The sequence below is a fragment of the Camellia sinensis genome, chromosome 9, assembly GCF_055761805.1.
Source record: "Camellia sinensis isolate YWXY chromosome 9, ASM5576180v1, whole genome shotgun sequence".
Lineage (NCBI taxonomy): Eukaryota > Viridiplantae > Streptophyta > Magnoliopsida > Ericales > Theaceae > Camellia > Camellia sinensis.
The window spans coordinates 155,598,486-155,623,564 of NC_138969.1; the positions used below are offsets into that span (position 1 = coordinate 155,598,486).

Genomic DNA, 25,079 nt, shown 5'->3' on the forward strand with positions numbered 1-25,079 from the left:
TATGTTTCTCTTTCCTTTTTTGAAACACTGGGATACGTCCCTATGTTTCTCATTCCTTTCTGAAACACCGGGATACGTCCCTACGTTTCTCTTTCCTTTTTCGAAACACTGGGATACGTCCCTATGTTTCTCATTCCTTTTTCGAAACACTGGGATACGTCCCTATGTTTCTCATTCCTTTCTGAAACACCGGGATACGTCCCTATGTTTCTCCCTCTTCGGTTAAAAGCGTTTGGAATACGTTCCAATGCTTATACCTTTTCCGAAACATCGAAATACGTCCCTATGTTTCCCACTCAATTCGAAACACCGGGATACGTCCCTATGTTTCTCTTCCCTTGGTTAAGAGCATTTTGAATACGTTCCAATGCTCACACCATTCTGAAACACCGGGATACGTCCCTATGTTTCTCACTCAATCCGAAACAGCGGGATATGTCCTAATGTTTCTCCTTCTTTGGTTACGAGCGTTTGGAATACGTTCCAATGCTTATACCTTTTTGAAACACCGGGATATGTCCCTATGTTTCTCCCTCTTTGGTTAAGAGCATTTGGAATACGTTCCAATGCTTGAACCACTCCGAAACACCGGGATACGTCCCTATGTTCCTCATTCCTTTCTGAAACACTAGGATATGTCCTTATGTTTCTCTCTTTGTTCCCCACACAATTTCGGCGTGTTTGGAATTTGACTTAGGTTGCGTTGTATGCACTCCTAATTGTTTGTTTTGGACCTCCTCTCATGATTCCGGCATGGTTGGAGTTTGTCAACCTTTGCATCTTTACTATCATAGCATTTCATTCGCGCTATCTTGCGCACCTCACCTGTACTTGTTAGTACATTGCATTGTTTTGAATACAAACCGGCTTCGTGAAAGCATACAAGTCCAATTACAAATCGGCTTCGCATCAGCGTATAAGTCCAATTACAAACCGACTTCGCGAAAGCGTATAAGTCCAATTACAAACCGGTTTCGCGTCAGCGTATAAGTCCAATTAAAAACAGGCTTCGCGTAGCGTATAAATCCAATTTTCAAACCGGCTTCGCGTAGTGTATAAGTCCAATCATCAAAATCTTCCCGCATATCATTTTATCCTATACCTGAACTACGCTGGTTTGATTCCTTGCAAAGGGATACGTAGGCAGCCTGCGGGCGCAACCATTTATTTGTCTGTACTTGGTATGTTTGTCTAAGTCTTCGGCCTTGTCAAAAATGGGTCGTCTCTGGGCTTTGACATTCACTCCCGTCACTTCTTGACTTTCGAGTTCTGTCAAAGAGGGGCAACTGTAGACACCTCATTTTTGACTGACCTTAAGACTCAGACGTCACCGATTGAGCGCTTGGTGATGTCGCATATTGTGCTCGTTCTGAGGTTGCGGAGTCTCAACTGCGAGCCTTGCTTCCGAACTTCCGGGCTCTTTCGTGTTTTCCCTCGGTTTGCGAACCAGGTCCCGTTTTCTCCGTTTTCTCTTCCCGATGGGAGGGAGAGGTCTCGTAGACCATCTCTCAGTGGCCGTAGGCTACGTTTCATGGTCGTAGGCCATTTTTCCCGTTTGGAGCCCGGTTTCCAGTTTTTTAGAGCCGTCGGTCGTGTGCCTCGGTTCAGGACCGCCTAACCACCTTCGTTTGCTTTGATTTTTGGCACACACCTTATTTCCTCCTTTTTGAGGAACACTGTGGCCTGGGAGACCAACTTCGTGGTCGAACGCCACTTCCGGTGCCTAACAGCTTGTTTTCGGGGCCCCGAACTGCGTGTTTCGGCCCCCGAACCTCCGTTTTGCATCTGTCTCGGTTCATTTTTGGTGGAGACCTTATTTTCATTGTTAGAAAGGTTGTAGGAGAGTGGGAGGCCAGCAATTTTTCTGAATCTGGGAAGGAGGAAAACATCTGTGCGGCTTCACCAAAACGGGCATAACTCTTTGCACAAGAGGAATTAAGATATGGGGCCACCACCGTTGGAAAGATTACTTCCGGGGCTTCATTTTACACTTAAGAATCTCCTAAGGACAAGTCCGGACGGGGGAGATATGGTTGGTTGAAGTAGGGGATCAATCTGGTTGGACCGAATCTGCGCGGCTTCACGGAAACTGGCATAACTTTTTCCACATGAGGAATTTTGATGCAAGGTTTGCGGCATTGGAAAGCTAACTTCAAGTGCTACATGGCCGAGCAATTTTAGGGCTTGACCCTTTTGATCCCTGGTCAGCCGGCCACTTATACTGGTCGGCCTACCACTTGCCTGGTCGGTTGACCACTTTGGCCCTTTTGAGCTGGCCGGCCATTCTTGCCCCTGTGAGTGTATTCCAGTTATGCCAGCTATTTTCCACTGGATCCACTGTCCGAGATTTTGCCTCTTGTTTTGGTCCATTCAAATTGGTTTTTTCCCTCCTTTTTTTGATTTCAAAATAAGCTTAGCCTCTCTCCCTCTATATAACACACACTCCACCTCCATTGTTAAGGGTTAGAAGTTTTTGGGCTGGAATTATACATACATCTCTATATATCTCTCTCTTTTGGTGCTAAAAGTCCGTATTTCTTGCATATTTGCACTACAACCCATAGCACAACACCTCCACTACTCATTCCAGCACCTTGGAGGCCATTTGCAAAGGTTAAAAGCTTAGAAATTTGGACCAAAAGCTGCTGGAAAGCTTCTCTTCAAGAGTGAGTCCCTATTTCCCCTTTTCTTGCTTTAATTTTCTTGATTGGTTAGCCTTTGTTGCTTGCATTTTTGGGCTCCGACCCAAACTGGAAATAGTCATATTTTGAGCTCCTTTTCATGTTTGATCAAGGACCTCTTTCTGTTTGAGGTCTCCTACTGCCACTTGCCTCTTCATCTCTCTTTTAGGCCTATTTTTGCATGGTATTTTAGTCTTATTTGTGAGCTGTTTTGGACTTGGCCATAAACTGTAAAATGTCTTGTTTTGAGCCCCTCTTCAACTTTGTTGAAGGGCTCTCCTCTTCTTGAGGTCAGCTGCTACCACTTGTCTCTTTATCCCTCTTTTAGGCCTTTTTCTTGCATGATAGTTTAGCCCTATTTGTGATCATTTTTGTCGATTGATATAAACTGTAAAGTGCTTCATTTTGAGCCCCTCTTTAACTTTGTTGAAGGGATATTCACTGTTTGGGGCCAGATGTTGTCCCTTGTCTCTATTCTCTCTTTTAGGGCCATTTTTGCATGATAGATTAGCCCTATTTATGTTCATTTTTGAGACTTGTTGTAAACTGGAAAAAGGATTTTTTTGACATTATCTTCATGTTTTATTAAGGGAATTATTTTATTTGAGGTCACATGCTTCCTTGTGTGCTTGATTGTCCCTTGTTTTGAGCCTTACACCTAAGCCCCAATTGCATACTTTGTTTGGCCTTCTAGCCACTGAAATCCAGTGGATTTTTAGTGGCTGGAACACTGTTTTGAGAGCCAACATTAGAGGGGGGTGACCCCCTCTCTCCTTCTCTTGTTTGGTGGCCTTCCAAAGAGACCCTACCTTGCATGCTTCGAAGTCACTTTCCAGGGTCAATTTGGTGAGTTTTAGGACTACCATATTTGATTTTCATAGTTTTTTATGCCATGCTAAATGTCTACCTTGCATGTGCTTAATAACTCCTTGCATGGCCCTCCAAAGTAACTCATTATTTTTGCATACCATGGTTGCATATCAATGGTTATTTGGGCCTATTTTTACATGTTTTGTTCACTAATTTTTTCTAGTTTGGTGAGATTACATTTTCTTCATATACTTGCCATGTAAACCATGTTTGCTAGTCAAGATTGCATGCTTTTTTTGTCCACCATGCTAGCATCTTTTGGTCATGCTTTGAAATAGAAATGTTTATGTTTTGGGACTGCCTTGGCTCTGTCTTCATACTTCATGATCAAATAATGCATGCTTTGTATAGCTATAAGTCATTCCATATGCCTAGTTTCGAGTTTCGGGTTTCATCTCATGCATCGGGTGCCATTTTTCCACGTTTCGGGGCTGTTTAGCATCATATTTTAGTGCTGAAATTTGTGAGTTTGCACGCCATCTTGCATCCCTTGCCATGCCTTGTTAGAGTTACATGTTATGCCTTAGGTTCGGTCTTCGGTTTGCGTGCATGCGTGCACGCATTTTGAGAGTCTCATTTTCACCTAATGGCTACTGATGTGAGTGTGGTTGAGGTCCACTCATGTTAGTGTAAGTCCATTATGCATTGTGTATGCCATTTCATTTCATAGCATTGTGTATGCTAGGTTGTATGTTAGAGCATTGTGTATGCCTCGTTACATCGTGCATTGTGTATGCCATTTCATAGCATTGTGTATGCTAGGTTGCATGTTAGGATTGCATTCATGCATGTCATGCATATTGCATTGTGCTTGGGATAGGAGTTAGCCCAAGCACGGAAAACGAGGGACGTTTCGTACTCCGAGTGACGGAACGTGTCTCAATTCCCGGTCGCCAACACTCCGGATTATCCATGATGGAGTCTAGGCCTTGTTGTGTCCATATGTGCATTCATTTCATATTGAGTCATGCAATTCGACTCCTCGGCCATCATGCATCGAGATGCGTGATTGGTGGCACGAGGATCGAGGACTACACTCCCTGAAGAGTAGTCATGCATACATTTGTGAAAATACTTTGCCATGCCCCCCTTTATTGCTCTCTGTTGTAGCAAATCAGAAATCAGCAGCCTTCCGGAGCTTGACACACATTCCAAGAGAAATTACAAACAGAGGCAAACCGGGGCATCGCAAGGGATTCTCCGCACAAGGCAACCCGAGCATGTATCATTCATCATTTGGAACAGAGCTGAGGCCGTCCATGGATTTGCGTGCCAATTTACTGCTTTCCTAGATTAATTTGTTAATTAATTAGGATTCTGTATTTATTCGGGACTGTATTATTTATTCATTTGGGACTGTATTATTTATTCGGACCCTCTGCACGACGGCAATGTTGTAATAAGTGTGCGTGTGTGTGAGGTATGTCTTCCAACCTCACGTCTTTCTTCCTTTTATTTATCAGCTTATGATGGTTAGATTAGGGCATGTTTCAATTAGCATACAGTATGATAGCATGTTTGCATTCATTCATCTGTCTTGCATGCAACGGGCTCGGCGCATCATACTAACTGCATTTGTATCTCAATTCAAAGTTGAATACTTGTTAGTTGTAGCATTTCGCATGCCATCTTTAGAATAGCCGAGCCTTCTATAGTTGCATTTTTGCATGTGTTGCATTAGGCATTTCTGTATAGTTAGGATCATGCATGGATTTCTAATTAGCTTCTGTTTTGGCTTGGAGTACTCGGTAAGTTTTATGCTTTAGCATCCTTGCATGCGTGTGAATGACTGCCATGATAGCATGCTTACCATGAGGCTATATGCTTATGTGATATAACTGCCTGAATGCTTGTGGGTGAAGGTTGAATGATTTGAATTGGAATTAATGTATTGGCTGTGAGTTTTAAGCCCACTAGATAGTGGCAAAATCATGTTTTTCTAAGCCCACCTGAGGGTGGCAAATCTACGTCTTAGCCTACTTGCGGGTAGCACCATCAAACCACTTTCAAAAATAAACATGAAATGTTTTGTTCCAATTCAGACGATCCAGTCTATACTTGTATGCTGTGCGCATCACATAGTAAATCTAGGCTAATAACCGGAATAAGAACGCATAAAGTTTTCAAAACTAGATATCATGGTTAATAGAGGTCGATCTTTGATCGGGCGAGTGGGGGTGCTCACGAAGCGACCTTCCCCAATCGTACCCAAGTTCCCGAGCCGAGGCAACTTTGGTGATGACAGACACGTGGCCTTAGGCAACGAGTTAGGGTTTCCTAAATTTCCCAAAAATAAAATATTTAGGTGGCAACTCTGTATCTGGCAAAGCAGTCCATGTTTGGCACTTCTTTCAAAAAAATATGTTTTCTCAAAACGATTTGCTGGATTTGGACTCTTTGGTTCAGATTAAGAACCGTGACAATTTGAGTGTTCGAACATGTAGTGAGCCCAATACGAACCGAACGGGACTCGTCCTCCCGGGGCGTTCGGGGACGTCTACAATGGCAAACTCTATTTTTGAAGCTTGAACCTAGTTTTGGGAAAAACCCATAAATTAGGAAGGAATGAAGTAATTTGAAATGGATTGTTGTAAATTGATAGCCATAAAGGTGATAGAGATCGAAATTAATTACTTTAATGTGATTAGTATAATTGTTAGAGTTTATCACGAAATTTAATTTTAAAAAAAATGTTTCAGATCAAATTAAGTAGATTAAATTCAATTAACTTAAGTTATAATTATTTAACTTAAGCTTTGACTAATTAAATAAATTGATTGAGCCTATATATATAATAGCTCATATTCTTGAGCTCAACATATGAGAGAATTAGTGGGCTTTGTAAAGAGAGAGAGATATAATTTGAGGAAGAGATGTTTTTTTTAGAGAGCTTAAGGAAGACATTGAGGAATAAACTTAAAGCTTCATAATTCAACAAGTTAAGATAGGAATTTCTTACATTCTTGAATTTAAGACATCTACATTCATATCTTCTTAAAAGTAAGCTTAATTGAGAAAGAATCACGCATGATTAAGAATGTTATGTGATGTAAATTGAAGTAGGACACCTACATGAGTTTGTATGGTTGGATTTGAATAAAGTGGTTCATAAATATGACATGCATAATATAAATTTATAGCAAATCATGTTTAATTGAGAGTTTTTTGGGTGAAAATTAATGTTAAGAATTCATATGAGCATAAAATTACAGAATTGAAATAATTGAGTTCGCATTTTTCACACTGTCTGCTCGAGCGGCCAAGCCTTCTCAGCATATTTTGACATGTTGTTCTGTGTTTACATCTTTGCTTCTGTCTTCTTCTGAGTATTTCTAAGCATGAATTATGACTCATTAAGATACTGATATGTAAGGAAACAACATGCATAATTGAATTAGAATTAGAATTAGAATTAGAATGAGAAGATAAAGTATGTGATTAGAACAATGTGTTCCAATGTGTTTGGTATATATGATATGTAGGTTTGAAAGTTGTGTAAGGACACCAACCTACTCGAGGTGAGTAATCTCTTTGTAACGGTATGTTTGTATGAATTACTTTGAAATTAGTTTTGCTAGACGAAGAATTATGAAATGTGATGAAGTTTATAAATAAGTCTTTTAAAACTAAAAGTTATGCTTTGAGACATACCAAATTGTGTACAATGTAATTTGTTTCCTAAAAAGGAAATTTGCTAAGGAGTGAATAAGTTCCCTTTGAACAACTAATAAGAAAATATGTATTGATCATTCAGTAACCACTGTTTTGTCTATGATCCGTAAATAACATTCTGTATAAGTTAATGGACCGTTGTAAACGTTTTGTTATCAATGACAAGTGCTCCGAAAAATTATGTTTGATAAGAATGATGAGCCTTCCTATTTGATCAACGAATGTGACACCATGAACATGCGTTGTGATTATTGGAAACTTCCGTTATGTTTATGTCGATCCCTAGTGGTCGTTATGTCTATGTCGACCCGTTGCGGTTGTCATGTATATGTCGATCCGTTGTGATCGTTATATATATGTCGATCCGTTGCGATCGTTATGCCTATGTTCTCGTTCCATTGTGGACGTTTTGCTAATTTGTTAACCAATACTATTGGATCACATCGCGAAATGAAAGTGACATTGAATGGTATGAAGAACTTTATGACTTTTGAATGTATATGTTTCATAAATACTTCGTTTCGTCATGAACGTTTTGTATAGTATTTTGCTAAAGGTCTAGGAACGCTTTTGACATCGTACTGCGCTATGTGTTGATCTATGGAAAGTTTACTTAAGGTTTATGGAACTTTTTTCATTAGTACAAGTATCCGGAAAATATTTTGAACATTGTTTTGCTTATATAAGCTGTGAATCTTTACTTTGGGATTATTCACTCGGCTCTAGCTCACTGTTTAATATATGTATGTAGGTGATCGGGCACCGGATCAGAGTTACTGGCGGTAACCCGAACTCTCTTTTTGTCAAGCCAACTATTGCGCCTCACCGCGAGGTTCCAAGCCAACACTTGTCAACGCTTTTTGGGTGGTTCAGATTCACCCTTTAAAAATCAGTCTAATGGCAAGAGTGTTCTATGACTTTTGTTTGTACTGTTTTGATTACGGGATTTAATTCCCCAACTTGTGTTTCATTTTGTATATAAGTGTTTATGGACTTAAGTGTTTGTGCATACATAAATATTTGAAAGTGGGTTTGTACATTTAAGTCCTCACAGCTCGTTGGATGTTATTTTCTATTATTGAATTGGTTTTCGCCAGCCGCCTTTTATTGTGTTATTGTCATTATTGTTAAGTAGGCCTTTGGTAATCACAGATTACTGGCCGGTTACGACGCTAAACCTGTAGGGGGCGGGTTTGGGTCGTAACAGGGCCTCCCAAACGTCATCCGATGCAGTGATAGTAAGCCGTTAGCTATCCGAACCAACAGCAGTATGCTTCAGTAATGCTGTAAATTTCTTGAACATAATACACAGCTGATTGTATTTGTTCCAAAGTTGATCTGCGTTATACTAGTATTGGGTTTTTGCATTCATTTGATCCATCAACCTATTTCAAGCTTGTTTAGTGAATGTCCTAGTTAGTTTTCTATTCATGGTTTTGACCTCCTCATCCATGTGAGCAATGAAAAGAGCCTCATTTGCCTGAGGCCATGGACCATCGTTTCCTCTACCAACTTCAACAACATCATCATCATCAATGGGGAGATCATTGTGTACTTTTGTTGCCATTGCCTAAATACCATGGTGTGAAAATAATCCATAAACTTTAATAAGTCTTCAACAATAAATTATAAGACTAGACACACATAATTCTTAATCTTTTCATCTCCCCATATGAAACGACACTATCAATACACCATCTATAACCTTTACATTTTTAAAATTCTTTGACCCAAGTCAACACCTCACATATTGGAGATAGATAAATTATATAAATAAAATTAGGTATAAGTAGTACACCAAAAACAATCCATAAAAGATAGATTCACACTACCAACAATCAGCAAGAACATAACAAAACAATTCATAAAATCCCAACAAGCACACCCTCACCAAAAACAGGAGAAGACATGTAGTCCACCCTCACAACAAATATAGTGTTCAAAAAAAAAAAAAAAAGAAAAGATCTATAATGAAAGCACAACAAATTTACAATAGATCTACAAGGAACCACTAGCAATATTTATAAATAATAAAAAAAGAAGAAGATGGTTTTTAAAAAAACAATGGAAGTTCTCGATGTAAAAGAGAGAGGAGAGAGAGAGAGAGAGAGAGAGACCTAAGATCGATTTAATTGAGAAATTTGCAATAGCTCTACAAATGTGCAACAGATATGTTGTTTAAAAAAAAAAGATCGATTTAATTGAGAAATTTGCAATAGCTCTACAAATGTGCAACATATATGTTGTTTGAAAAAAAAAACCCATGGAAGCTCTCGGTGAAACATAGAGAGAGAGAGAGAGAGAGAGAGAGAGAGAGAGAAAGAGACTGTCTTGGATCTTCAAGTCTTTGAACAACGTAAGAAAGTAGAGGAAGACGATGATCTAAAGTTAGAGATAACTTTAATATTATCGTTGTATTTTGGGAACTTGAAAATTGCTTCTACACAGTTTCGAACATGGCATGAACTCACGCACCCTTTCAAATACTGTTCCTTCGCATTTTTTTAGCTTCCGTTTTCCATTTGAAAACTAACGTAAACTCATTTTTTTAATTTTAATTTTTGGTCAAATTTATAAACAAAAAAAATTATCAAACAAGTTTTTATAATAATTTTTTTAAAATTTTGTAAATATAAACTAAAAATTAAAAATAAAAATGGTTACCAAACAAGGCCAAGAGATGAGTTTTTCAATTGAGTTTTAAAATTTTTGTTTAGCTATGTATTTTGAAAAGAATTTTAAATTTTTTTTATTTAAATCATGATTTAAAAATCAAATCAAACATTGCTTTTACTTTTGGCGTTAAAAAAAAAAAAAAAAATTTGAAGCACATTGATTGTTATTTTTATTTTTATTTTTTTAGACTATTTTACCGGAGAGGACAATTTCAAAAAGTCAAACACGTCTTATTATATAACTTTATTCCATACACTAATGGCAAATCCAATCAATAAACTTCAATGGGACCCAAACATATAATATACAATAAAATATGGATTAAACAAATACTAGGCTTTAAAATTTGTCATATTTGTCAATGATAGCATTTCTCTTCTCCTTTCCTCTGCTGTTCTTTTTCTTGGCTCCACTTGTAAGAGTTGGCTTTATATAGTTCATCATTAATCTTAAAATTGACAAAATTTTGATATCTCATTTGTTACTAATTTAATAATATATTAAAAAAAATGAATTCATTAAATTAAATGGTATTATTCAAATTAAGTTATTCTTGTTATAAAAATGAAGAAAATGTAAAGCAAATAAAGTAATAATTTAAATACAAGATGTAGAGAAAATTAAGTTCTTGGCTTATATTTAGCTCTTCAACAATCTTTAAATATAAATGTTCAGGATCTAATTATGTTATTTATTCAATAATTTAATTATACATTTCAATATAATTCTCATCATTTTGCTCCTCTCAAAAATGCTTAAGAGCACTAAAAGTAGAGCTCTGATGAACGCTCTACTTATGTGACAGTGGACCCCACACATGAATGATGTGATATATGTCTTTTTTTTTTTTTTTTTTTTTTTTACTCTATATCACATCCTTAAAGTCGTTAAAATTTCAAATTTAAAACTATGAATTATTGCTCTTTTTCTCTTTTCGTGTTTTCACTTCATTTCTTTCTTTCACGCTTCACTTCCCTCTTGTACCTTTCCATCTTCACTTCAATGACATATATATATATATATATATAGCAAAACATGAATGGAAATACTATTTCTATTAGTATTTAGGCCTCGTTTAGGAACAGGCTAATTTAGTAACTTTTTGGCTATTTGACTAAAAAGGTAGGTAAAAAAAACTTATATGTTTGGGATGACTTTTTGGCTAATTACGAAAAGATGTGCAAAAAGTAGAGAAAAAAGAGAATCTTTGACTTTTTGGTATGAGTTGTTGACTTTTTGGCTAAAATGATAATTTTTTGACTTTTTTGGCTAAAAAGATAAGTCCCCAAACGGGCCTTAATCTATCATATTCATGGTTAATATCACACCATTCCATCTATCATATTTATTGTGGTTAGCCACATGTTTCACAATAATTTAGACATTATTGATAATTATTTAGTACTTACTCCAAAATAATTAGTTTAAAATGAACTTATACATTTTTAAACAATTTATGTTTCCATAAATTATCAAATGATTCCGGAATATCACACATTTTTGTGTAACTAATGATATCATGCAATTTGTCTACAATATTTTTTGTTTTCCGAAAATGTAAATATATAACCTTTTTATGATTTATGAAAAATTATATTCTTACATAAAATTCATATAAAAAATTTCACAAGAATGATGTGTCAATATCATTATTATAAATAAGTTTATCTTTAATGATATTTTGTTTTGAAGTAAAAGTTCACATTGAGTCATATCATTATATATAAAAATTATGTATAATTTTTTTTTTTTTTTTTTTTTTGTGTAGCATTACTCACCTATAGCAATTTTTGGAAAAACCCAAGCAATGCTCAAGAAAAAGCCCAAACTAAAGCTTTGACCAAAAAAGCCCAAAAGAGACCCGATGGGCAACAATTCAGCCCAAACTTAGTTTGTTTGATTTTTGTTCGACCGAGCCCATTTAAAAATGGTGCTATGGCTGCCGCGTGAAGCCATGTAAGCCCATTTCAAATATGGAATTGTGATCCTCTTCATTATTTAAGAATTTGTAATAATTCTTTTTAAATTTAAAACATTAATAAATTTTTATGATTATTTCTAAATCTTTAGATGATGTAATAGACATTTTCCATTACAATTATGGAATGGAGAGGATCTTAATCCTCAAATATACTGTAATTTTTTAGTATAATTATCAACAGGTCCTATAAACCAAATTTATTTATTCACAAGTCCTTAGTGAAAATTTTTATATATTAATCCCTCGTTTTGATAATGAGAAAAATTTAGGACTTTTTAAATATATATTTTGTGTTTGTGAAATTATCATTTAGTATATGTAATATTGAAAATTTTATCAAAGTCATAATTATTGGCATATTTTGGCTTTAGTTTGTACGTTTTGATTTAGTTTTAGTTTATTTGCATTAGTATTTATTGAAATATAATGTGAGAAGTTTAAGTAGTTAAATTATATTTATAAAAAATATTTTTACAATGATAAATTTATAATTAAAAGTTAATATAGGACTTAGTGATAAATAAGTCTGATGTAGAGAATCGACTTGTAACTGTCAAACTTTCTAGGGTTCCAATTTGTCTGTTGTGATTGTAATTAAGCTTCAAAAAACTTGGCAGGTTTGTCTCTGCTCTGGATCCATTCAATGACCATAAATATTTCCCTCAGCATAGGGACGAAATCAGAATTTTATCAACGAAGGGGCCAAAAGATAAATAAATTTTTTTTATCATAGAGACAAGCCCATATATATGTACAATAAGATATATAAATATAAAAAAAGTTGAATATCATAGAAACAATCTCTAATAAGATGAAGATATATCATATACACTCTCCCAATAAACATCACACAATCACAGTGTCTCTCTCTCTCTCTAAACCCTAACCCCTTTTGTCTCTTTCTCTCCAAACCCAAACCCTAACCCTAACCCTAATCCTAACCTCTCTATCTCTCTCTCTCTCCACATAGATTTCGTATCCTCGAAGACGACGATAACGATTGCACCAAAGTCATCAATGTCGTTGGGCTTCTTGATCCATCACCATTCCTGTCGGAATTCTAAGTCCAGATACAAACCACAATACAACATCAGTTTATGGAGATGCAAGTGAAAAACCTAACCCTAGCTCTAAAGTAGAGAAAGAAATAGAAAATTGTAGAGATAGAAAGGGTTACTTGTAGAGAGAGAGAGAGAGAGTGTGTGTGAAATTATGTATTTGGCGCAAATCTAATTTTATTTCTTTTGAAAAGGCATATCTGGAGGTCTTCAACTAAGATAACGCAGACGTTGGCCTCCGCCACTCTTCCATTGCCATCGTAGCCTATGCAATGACATCTTTATTGAGATGACCTTGTCACCGTCGCAGTAAACTCCGTCGAAGTTCCCAGATGTATACTCGTGTAGTCATAAACAAAATACCCATTTTCAATCGACATGGTGGGAAAAGGGAAGAAATCATGGTTGAAGCATATCAGTTTCAAGAGCACATTGATCGGCTAGAGTCAACATATCGGATTTTGCAATGGTGAGATCTAATCACCGCCGCCACTCCCTCTCATTATCTACAGATCTCTATTTTGTTTTTAGTTGTTGTTGTGGTAGATCTCTATTACAGATCTCAATTTTTTTTTTTTAGTTGTTGATTATTTTTATTTTTGTTGTTGTTGTTATCGATGATGATGATGATGATGATGATGATGATGATGATGATGATGATGATGATGATGAAAAAATTGCAACAAATAAGGAAAGAGAGAACAGGTAGGGAAAAAAATTAAACAAATAGGGTTTACAAATCAGGGTTGGTTTGGCTATCTATCTCAATAGATAAGATTTGGTTTAGTTTGGTATTTCAACAGATAAAAAAAATAAAATAAAAAATTGAATAGATAATAAATTTTTGATAGATATTTGAACACATAAGAGGGAAAAATTGAGTAAATAATAAAAAAAATTGAATAAATAGATATAAATTTAAACAGATAGAAAATAATTTGAATAGATAGATATAAATTTGAACAAATAGAAAATAATTTGAACAAATAGATGTAAATTTGAACAGATAAAAAAAAAGTCAATAAATAAATTAAGGGATAAAATTGAAAAGAAAATGTCCTTCAAAACGAACAAAATGACTTATCACCAAACTATTTCACAGACGGTGGATTTCTCACCAACAAAATATATATGTATATATATATATTGCAAGCTTCAATTGAAGTAGAGGCAGAGCTCTTCATAAAGCGTTAGTTCTTATAGCGAGGCTTAGGCCAACGAGACTAGGGCATGGCCCCCCAATTCTCAACACTGACCTACACAAGTGGTTTTAGAACTCACATTTTGAAAAGTTTTGTTAGGTTCTTAGTAGCAATCAACGACCTTTTCTTCTTTTACTTTATATAGCTTTTCGTCTCCTTGATAGCTGGAAGTTCTCCAAAAGTATGAAAAGCTGGGGGACTTTGTACCGTCCATATATATATATATATATATATTTAGAAGTGTTATGACAAATATAAATTTTCACATAAATAAGGAGGTCATAGGCCCCTTATAATTTTCTCCTAATTTTATCTATGTTTCGATACAAACACTATTTTATGGATTAGTTTCTAGAGTTTTTTTTTTTTTTTTTTTTTAAATATTCTATAAAAAATAATAATAATTTAGAGAATTGACCCACTTTTCAAACTATTTGGGAAACTAACCTGTTTTTTGAAATCGCAAGTTGAAAATGTAATTTTATGATGACATAGACTTCACGAAGATATATTACATTTTCAACATACGATTTGAAGTTGAAATTGCATGTTGAAAATGTAATTTTCAATTAAAATTGTATTTTCAAAATTTAATTTCAAAAAATAGGTTAATTTTTCAAATAATTTGAAAAATGGATCAATTCTCTATTTTTTTTTTAAGAATATTAAAAAAAAAAAAAAAAAACTCTTCGTTTCCATCTTCCTTTTTTTAATGAAAATAATTTGTGTCTCATTTTTAAATCTGCTTGATGGAGTCTCCTATCTCTAAGATCCTTACCTAGTACGCTATTCATATCACATGATATGACAGATTAATTGATTTATATTTTAAAAGATGACACATTCTTCACAAAAGAAACTATAAGGATTTCCTTAACAAATTTGAAAAAAAAAATATTTTTACCTTTATATTTTGTCTCGATTTTCAATTACATCTTAAGACTTTGAATAATTTTAATTTTACTTCCAAAAGTTTTGAAATTGTATCAATTTTACTCCTGCCGTCACATTTGAAACGAAAAAAGTTAAAAAAATTACATTTTTGACCCTAAATTGCACACTCACTTTCTCTTATTAGCAAACCACCACCATTTCAAGCACTTCTATCTCTTTTGTTTTAACTTCGTTTTGTTTCATTTTTATGTTGTTGAATTCATCTCATGACCTAATTTTCATATCACCTCTTATTATCTCGTTCTTTCTCTTTTTGCATGTCGTCGAAGCTCCAAAAATTGATTAAAAAAATAAGACTTTTTTTCTCGTTTCAAATTTTTTTTCAAGTTATCTTTCGGACTTCATATCTTTCTCAATTCTTGACGATTCTACTTTATTCTTTTGTAATTCTCTTGATCTCACTTCATACTTCATCCTATAATACCTTGCTTTCTCACTTGTTCGTGTAATGGACGGTTTTGGTATGCCGAAAGTTGTCTGCAAACTAACTTCAAAAATTTCAAAACATTCATCTTTTGTTTCTTTCTCCTCCATCTTCCTCATTCTTCTTCTTCTTCTTCTTCTTCTTCTTCACTTATAACATGATGTCGAACATGGTTCTAGGTGGTAACGAAGCTTGTGATGGTAGTAGTGGCGGTCTAGCTGTCACGACCCAAACCCGCCCCCTATAGGTTTAGTGTCGTAACTGGCCAGTAATCTTGGGATAACCAAAGGCCTCTGAACAAATTAAACAAGATACAGGGGCTAGCGGAAGCAAATATAAACATATACGCCCATAGAGGTGTGTAGACATACATGGGACAGAAAATTTAAAACTTCATTTCCATAATTAAGATGCTATGCCCACGTCACTATTCATACATACAGACTAACAAAAGACTTGTTCAAACTTAACAAAAGAAATACAAAAACTTTATCATGATTCACAAAAGCTTGATCACTACAAAAAGGGAACCCCCTCAAGAGGCACTACGGCTGGCTGACAAAAAGAAACTCCAGGCTATCAACTCTAAGCCTAGTCACACGCCTAGTCACCTACATACATACATAATAATAAGGTGAGCTAGAGCGCAATGAATAACAACAGAGTAAAGGATTTATAAATGATGTCCAAACAGTTTCAAGAATCAGAGTTCACATCAGAAACAGATTCGGATTCACATATTTAACCAGAAGTGATAAATAGTTATATGTGGTACATATATTGGCTATCATATCATCTTGGTCCTGGGACCCATACGCATAGTCGGTACCGACGACCCCAAAGGTCCATATCTGGTACACAAGTAGCCATGGTATTGTTTTTCCCAGGTAAGGGCCATGTATAAACCACGGTATTATTTCCCCTGGGTAAAGGCCATATGATCATAAGCCACGGTATTGTTTCCCCCGAGCGATGGCCACATAAACATATGCCACGATATTGTTTCCCCCAGGCGATGGCCATGTGAACTAAGGATGCCACAAATATATTTCAGAAAATTGGACATTCATTCACTATTCATAAAATAGCACTTCATAAATAGATCATATCTTATCATTCTGAAAATACTTATAATTAAACATAACTTTACAGAGTTGTTACTCATAGATAGCTCCGATAGCAAAATGGACAAAGCATACAGATCGGATAGCCTATGGCGCATGACCTACACAAGCACATGACAAATGCGCATTGAACACATGCTCGGAAAACACATAACTCATTCCTTTTTCTATCTTGGTGTGTTTCTAATCTTTATCCTCATTATTATGTCTTAATTAGGACTTACGAATGCCTAAGATGCAATGAGGATGTCAAAATGTGCTTCAAAACACTTAGTAAAATTTTAAAAACAGGGCAGTTCGCTCGAGTGCAACTTTGGTCGCTCGAGCAAGCTACAAAGTTTGCAAAAGTACTAGTTGTTTGAATTTTTCGCTTGACAGACGCTCGACGGTCCACTACAACAAAAATAGTCTTTAGAGACGAAAACTAATGACGAAATTTTTTTTTGTCACGAAATACGTATCTTTTAATGAGGAAAATCATATTTCGTCTCCAAATGTACCATTTTTGGAGACAAAAATAAAATTTCGTCACCAATCTAAATCATAATAAAAAAATTAGGTGACGAAATTATTTTTCGTCATTATTTATATTTCTTTTGTCACCAAATATTTTCCCGCTAATATTTTGGAAGGGTGCCAAAATTTTGAAACTTTTGGTGACGAAAAAATTTGTCACCAATTATAAAATTATTAATGACAAATATATTTTTGTCACGAATAATTTTTAATATTTTAATATCATTTAGTGACAAAACGATTTTTGTGGTCAATATTTTTATCTTTGATGAGGAAATAATTTTGTCACCAATAAATAATTTAGTCACTAAATATTTTAGAGGGAAATAAAAATGTTTTGGCGCCTCAAACACACCCAATAATTTATCGGTTCAGACCTATTTGTCACTCTCACACACACACACACAGACACGACGCCGCTGCTCATTCTCCTCATCGATTCAGGCACAGATTCAGCGCCGATCGGTTCACTCTCCTCACCGCCGTCACCCTCTCCTCACCGCCGCTGATCTGTTATCTTCTCCTCCCCTCACCGCCCCTCGCTGCTGTGCCGATCTAGCGTCTCCTTCCCTTGCCGATCTCATGTCCTCTTCTCACCGCCGGTGATCTGTTAGTCTCTCTCTCTCTCTCGTTGCTCTCTTCTCTTGATGCTCCCTATTTTTATCTTTTCTTTTGCTACTCTGTCTTCTGTATACATGATATTGTTATAGATATAATATATATATATATATATCCTGCTCTATTTCATTTATAATTAGATTCTTAATATAATTAGATTCTAAATATGAACCTTATAATTTGATTAAGATATGAACCTTGTAATTTGATTAAGATACTGTGAAAGTAAATTAAAGTATTGTTTCTGGAGGGGAAAGATTTAGGTTTAATTTCTCCATCCTAATTCTTTCTTTAGTTACTTTTTTGTATACTTTCTGATTGTAATTCGAATCGGAGTTTTGGTAATGACTGAACATTTAAGATTTGTATGATTATGAACCACATGAGAAGAAAAAGACCTTTTCTGTTCAAGTAGTTATTTGAATTGCATGACATATGATGCATTCCATTTACCCCAATATTGAAGTTATTGACCCATGGACTGGTGAGGGACCAATCCAACAGAGCAAGAAAACTGTATCAAGCAACAAGAAAATAAAAAGACACTAGATAGCCCCTCTACACTACAAGTTAACAAATGAGGCTGAAAACACAGCCTAATCACTCTCCTCTGCTTATAAACAACACCTAACCTTTATCGCTAGCACATGATAGTTTCTTGTTGTGGTGACATAGCTCTTTTAAATTAATTAGTCACCAGAATAGTTTCTTGTTGTGGTGACATTATAGGTTGATATCTTCAAAATTGACTCTCTCTATTCTTTTTAATTTTTAATTTTGTTAAAAGTAATATGGCTAATAAACACCCTAATGGAGTTTTAATTCAGACATATCAAAGAAATGAAACTTATTTCAATGAGCCCAGCCCTTAGGAATTCCTCAAAACTTCTAAATCATTCAGTTTCGAGATCAATTGAAGAAAAGAATCCCAAGAACAATCTCATGTTGACATATCATATAGTCATACTAATATAAATTTAATGAAGTCCAGAAAAATGTTGTAGTGATATGCTTTTTCCGTAACTATTTGAAATAAATCATAATTTTGATTGCAAAGTGATAACCATATCAGTTATGAAACATAATTAGCTTTAGACAAGGGTTCGTTTGTCTTTTAGGAAGTTCATTCCAGTACTGGAAGACACTTGTGAAACTACTAAGAAGTCAAGATCGATCTTAACCAAAATGAGTATAACCTACCTCAAATTATTGTATAAGTTTGGATTTTAAAAAAAATAGAATAAAAATTCTTGTATAACTATTCAAAGCAATAATGAAAATGCAGTGGAGATGGTGGCATCATGTATATATTTAATTGTTTTTTTTAAAAAAAGGCTGTAATAAAATGGTATATGATTAAATCAATGTTCGTTAAATTAATCCTTTATACCCATAACAAATAGCATGAAAAGTAAAACTATTTGTTTGAAAATGTTGTGAACTATCATTGATTAACTTTGCTTTGATACTTTACAAGAAAATCATGGTGGCATCATGCATATAACATTAGAACTTGTATAAGAATCTTCATTAAAGATCTGGACATATATTTGGTGAAGTTGTTATTGAATTTTTCAATTTAATTAGTTCATAAATACACAAGTCTACATTATACTATATTGTTCCTAATCTTTCATTTGTGATCAGACATGGATAAAAGTTGGATTGCCCTAGGTAGGACGGCTAATGGAAGGATGAGTAAACCATATAATGATGGGGTCAAGTTATTTCTTCAATTTGCAATGGGGGTTTTAGACCATAATGGTAATCTGTTGTGCCCATGTATGAAGTGTGTGAATGTTTGTAGACAAAATCTTCAAAATGTGGAAATTCATTTGCTCCAATATGGGATTATGCAAACTTACACTGTATGGCACCAGCACGGGGAACCCCGTGTTTCAAACGAGGCTTACCATGATGATGAGATGCGACTTGATGGTGATGAAATTGTAGGTGGTATTGACGCCTTAGTAGAAGATCGAATAAGAGGGGAATCGACTGATACAACCCAAGGGGAGGAAGTGAGAACTTTTGATCAATTGTTGACTGATGCCAAGCGTGAGCTGTTCCCAAATTGTACAAATTATACTTTGTTAAAGTTTGTGATTGAGGTGCTTAATATGAAGGTAACAAATCATTGGAGCAATAAGTCAGTTGATATCATGCTAGAGTTTTTAAGTAGACTTTTACCGAAAGAAAATTTGGTTCCAAAGTCAACTTATGAAGCTAAGAAAATACTACGTGACTTGGGCTTGTCATATGAGCTCATTCATGCTTGCATAAATGATTGTGTATTATTTTGGAAGGAGAATGCAACACTAGATAAATGTCCGACTTGTAAGACATCTAGATACAAGATCAATCGTGGAAGGGGTAAGAAGATCCCTCATAAAGTATTGCGGTACTTCCCTTTGACACCAAGGTTGAAAAGATTGTACATGTCAAGGAAGAGTGCTGAGGACATGAGATGGTACAAAGACAAACGAGTGGACGACGAGATATTGAGGCATCCTGCTGACAGTGATGAGTGGAAGGAATTTGATGCACAACATCCCGAGTTTGCCTTGGAGCCTCAAAATGTAAGGCTAGGGTTGGCCGTTGATGGGTTTAACCCTTTTGGGAACATGAACAACTCTTATAGTTTGTGGCCCGTCATACTCATTCCATACAACTTGCCACCTTGGTTGGTTATGAAGGATCCATTTTCTTTGATGTCATTACTTATTCCTGGAGAATCGCAACCAGGGATTGATATTGACGTCTACATGCGACCATTGGTAGATGAGTTGAATGATTTATGGACAAATGGTGCATTGACTTACGACGCCTCCACCAATGAGACTTTTCGAATGCATGCAGCTTTGTTGTGGACAATACATGATTGGCCTGCATTTGGTGACATATCTGGGTGGAGAACAAAGGGTCATTATTCTTGTTACACTTGCAATGATGAACCGTATTTTCAATCTCTGAGAAGTAAGACAGGGTACACTAACCATCGATGTTACTTGCCTGAGAACCACCCAGAAAGGCGAAAGAGTAGGGCTTACAATGGTAAGATTGAGAAACGGAAGAGATCTTTGGAGTTGCCGGCGGAAAAGATACAAGACCAGTTGGACAACGTGACAGATGTCATATATGGAAAGCATCCAAGTAATAGAAAAAGGCCCCGTCAAGCACCTAATTGGACAAAGGTAAGCATCTTGTATGAGTTACCCTATTGGAAGAAGCGAAAACTTCGACACAATATTGATGTCATGCATGTGGAGAAAAATTTTAGTGAAAATGTTTTCGGAACTATGTTAGGCATTGATGGAAAGAACAAGGACACAGAGAAAGCACGATTAGACTTGGAAGATATGGATATAAGGAAAGAGCTATGGCTAACACAACGACCCGATGGATCATATGTCAAGCCTCGAGCAATCTTTTCATTGACACCTGCAGAGAGGGAGGGTTTCTTTGAATTTTTAAAAACTGTCAAGTATCCAGATGGGTATGCGGCAAACATATCCAAATCAGTGAATGCAAGAAATGGTAGACTAACAGGCCTAAAAAGCCACGACTGCCATGTACTAATACAAAGAATTCTTCCCATTGGAATGCGTGGTTACGTGGATAAAGAAATTAGCACAACACTTTTTGAGTTAGGCAATTTCTTCCAAGACTTATGCTCTAGGACACTAAGGCGGAGCGAACTAGAGAAATTAGAGGAACGTATAATACACATTTTATGCAAGCTTGAAAAGATCTTTCCTCCAGCCTTCTTCGATGTGATGATCCACTTGGCTATTCATTTGCCTCGTGAGGCTATTCTTGGAGGACCCGTACAATATCGATGGATGTACCCAATTGAAAGGTATTTTTACACTTATACTTGTAAATGCGATTTACGTAAGTGTGTCACATATGTAATTATACTCCTAATTCGTTCTCTCTTGAAGGTTTATGGGAGCATTAAAAAAATATGTGACCAACCGAGCTCGACCAGAAGGTTCAATTGCCGAGGCTTACATTGTCAAAGAGTGCATTACTTTTTGTTCAATGTATGTTGATGGGATTGAAACCGTGCATAATCGACCAGAACGGAATGAAGATCGCGGTGAACGTCAACAAGGGTTAACAGTATTCACAGAAACTGCACGTCCAATTGGTCTAATCACACGAGATGCTGAAATGTCTCAAGAAATTCGTGATATTGCTCATTGGTTTGTGTTGTACAATAGCCCGGAGATTGAAAAGTATTTGGAGTATGTGTTTCATTGAATTATGTTTATGCTTAGCTTTTTTATTTGTCGAACTACGTAGTAATCACTTTTTTTTTTTAATTTTTTTGAGTAGGGAACACAAAAATCTATTACAAACTCAAGCTAGACATGACATAACCCACATACAACGACAAGAATTTCCCAAGTGGTTCAAAGAGAGGGTAAAATATTTATAATTCTTCAACATTTACAACTTCAACAAAATTAAATTTTTATAAAATGTCGTCATTCATAAATTATTTACTTATTGTTTGTTACATGTAATTGTAGATAAATACATTGAGAATGGAAGAGTCATTAGAGGCAACTGATGAATTGTGGTCATTAGCAAATGGTCCTAATTTGCTAGTGAAAGAGTACTCAGGTTGCATAATCAATAGCAGCCGGTTCCATACTCGAGATCTAGACAACCGTCGTACGACTCAGAATAGTGGTGTGCTTACACACGGGGATCATGAAGGAAAATTGCATGACTTTTACGGTCACTTGTGCAAGGTTTTGGAATTTGACTACATATGTGGCAAAAAGGTTGTTTTGTTCCAGTGTGAATGGTACAACACCGGTAACACTGGTAGAAACAGAACAATACGACTTGATACATATTGCACAAGCATTGACGTCACAAGTCGGTGGTACCAATCTGACCCATTTATCCTACCTAGTCAAGCTAAGCAAGTCTTCTATCTGAATGATACCAAATTGGGTGAGCCTTGGAATGTCGTACAAAGGGTGCAACATAGGGGTGTCTTTGATGTTCTAGACACTAGTGATGGAGAATTATTGGATCCTTTAGAAAATAATGATGTGTTCCAACAAGAAAACATTACTAATGTTGTTCCAATTGACATTGACCCAATTGTTCGATACTGTAGGGATGATGTTGAATTCAATGTTATTTCGGAAGTAGGGTCATCAAATGTGATAATGGAAGAGAATAGAGATGATGAAAGAGATGAAGAACATAACATTCCTGATGTTGATATGGATCCTGATATGGATTATGATATGTAATTTTTAGTAGATCACTTTATTTTCAAACATATATTATTAATTAATGTAATTTTTATTTTATATGATTATGTTACTTTCTTTTTCTTCTTTTATGTAATGGTGAATGATGACATTGTCTATATTTTTCAATTAAAGTTGAATTATGTTATATAGTTGTAGAAATGGTCCGAGGCAAAAAACAATGGCTGAAACCAGGTGATTTGAGAACCAAGAAGCTAACAGAATACGAGAAACAAAGAAATAAGCGAATCAAGGAGAATTGTGAGGTAATGAATAAACTTGGAGTGAAGAATATTACAAATTCTTTAGGGAGTGTGGTTCAGCCCAAATGTGCAACTGTAAGGGAAAAGGGAATTAGGGTTGAGGTAGATGATGATGTTGAGTATAACCCTTCAGAGAGTGAGGATGACAACGATGATGAGTCATTGGGTTCCTTTGACCGTGAGGTATTATACACATTTTATATTTGTGAGTAAACATGTCTTTTACTTTTTACATTTCTTCTTCACATATCTTACACATCATATCTTTTATAAAATATATTTTAACTGTTTTAAATCTCGTTTTCACTGTTTGATTATGTTCTTTCAGGAACAACAGATGGCACCAGGACTTCGTTTACGGTCTCATTCAAGGCCATTACCTCCCACCCCAGAGGAAATGATGGATCCCCCAAGTGAAGAGGCCGGTACCCAACCCTTACCAGCTCATAATGTGCAACCTGAGGACGAGGTGACTGCATCTACCATCGTTGGTAAGTTTGCAAAGTTGTTTTTAAGGTTTAACTTGCATTTGTTTACTTACTAACTCAATTAATATTATATCCTTACAGCATCACATGACAGACGTGGTCGTGGCCCGACACGTGGCATACAGGCCCATCGCATTGTCGAGAAGGATGGGAAGATGTTAGTTCCTATACCTGAACAGTTTCGTGCACCAGTAGGAGACAACGCCTCCAAGCTAGTCTCCAAAATTGGTATAGAGGTTCGAACGCAGTTACCAGACCTGAGTGTTCGTAGGTGGAAGAAGGTGAATGTTGCTGATAAGGAGCCGATGATCCAACGCTTAGCGGTAATTATTGACAAACTCTTTTCATGTTTAGGCTTTGTTTCTTTGTAATTTTTAATTTTTTTTCATTTTGCAGGATCAGTTTGATCTACAAGGCAATCAGACTGATGTAGCAAAGGCTTTAGACACACAGTTTGGTCGACGATTGAGTGGTTTCACCTATAAGTTGCACAAACAATACAAGCAACTTAAGGATGCAAGAGGGGAGGATTACGCGAGAAGCCACCCACCTACAAGAGTTACTCTCAATCAGTGGACATCTCTAATTGACAAGTGGAATAGTCAAAAATTCAAGGTAAAATGTTTTATGTATGTTAATTGTCAAAAATTAAGTTTTTTCTTACTAATGTTATCTTTTCTTGTTTGTATTGGTGTTTCAATTGTGTAGGAACAATCACTAGCTAATGTGAATAATAGGATGCAAATGAAAACAAAACATCGATGTGGATCAAAATCAATCCCGGTCAGGGTACACAGCTCGGTGCGTTCTACACATTTATTTTATTGGATTAGTAGGCTTTGTTATTTAAATCATTGAATTAACATTGACAAACAAATGAAGCAGATAATTGCAAATGGAAAAGTGCCCGATTTAGCAGAATTTTACAAGTCCATCCACTACAATTCGGACACGCATGAATGGATTTCATCGGAGAGCCAAGTTAATTATGTATGTACAAGGCAATGCCTTTCAATTTTGATAATATTATTTATTTTGCTATGTAGGGTAGAATAACTTATACTTTGATTTATTTCAAATTAATAGGACAACCTGATACAGACGCAAGCAGAACACCTCTCGCAGACTAGTGCGATCCCCTTGACCCCAGAGGAGTTGTCAGTGAAGGTGCTTCAGCCAAGGCCAGGTTATGTAAAAGGACTCGGTATGAGGCCTTCTTTTTTTGTGAATACAACTGTTGCACCTGCTGAAAATAGTGACCATGTTCAATGCC

General features: G+C 35.8%; 1 protein-coding gene and 1 long non-coding RNA gene across 2 annotated transcripts in view; both read left to right on the forward strand.

The window, feature by feature from the left end:
• Positions 1–8,272, forward strand: part of LOC145798814 (uncharacterized) — a 28,443-nt gene extending 20,171 nt beyond the window's left edge. The window contains exon 2 of the long non-coding RNA XR_014340461.1: positions 7,975–8,272. This is a non-coding gene — a long non-coding RNA (uncharacterized LOC145798814). The remainder of the gene's footprint in view (positions 1–7,974) is intronic.
• Positions 8,273–19,425: 11,153 nt separating this feature from the next.
• Positions 19,426–23,055, forward strand: LOC145799843 (uncharacterized). The gene is made up of 4 exons (XM_082889472.1): positions 19,426–21,670; positions 21,861–22,026; positions 22,118–22,205; positions 22,315–23,055. Exons 1-4 carry the CDS (start codon positions 19,426–19,428, stop codon positions 23,053–23,055), a joined length of 3,240 nt encoding a protein of 1,079 aa, XP_082745598.1.
• The last annotated feature ends 2,024 nt before the right edge of the window (positions 23,056–25,079 follow it).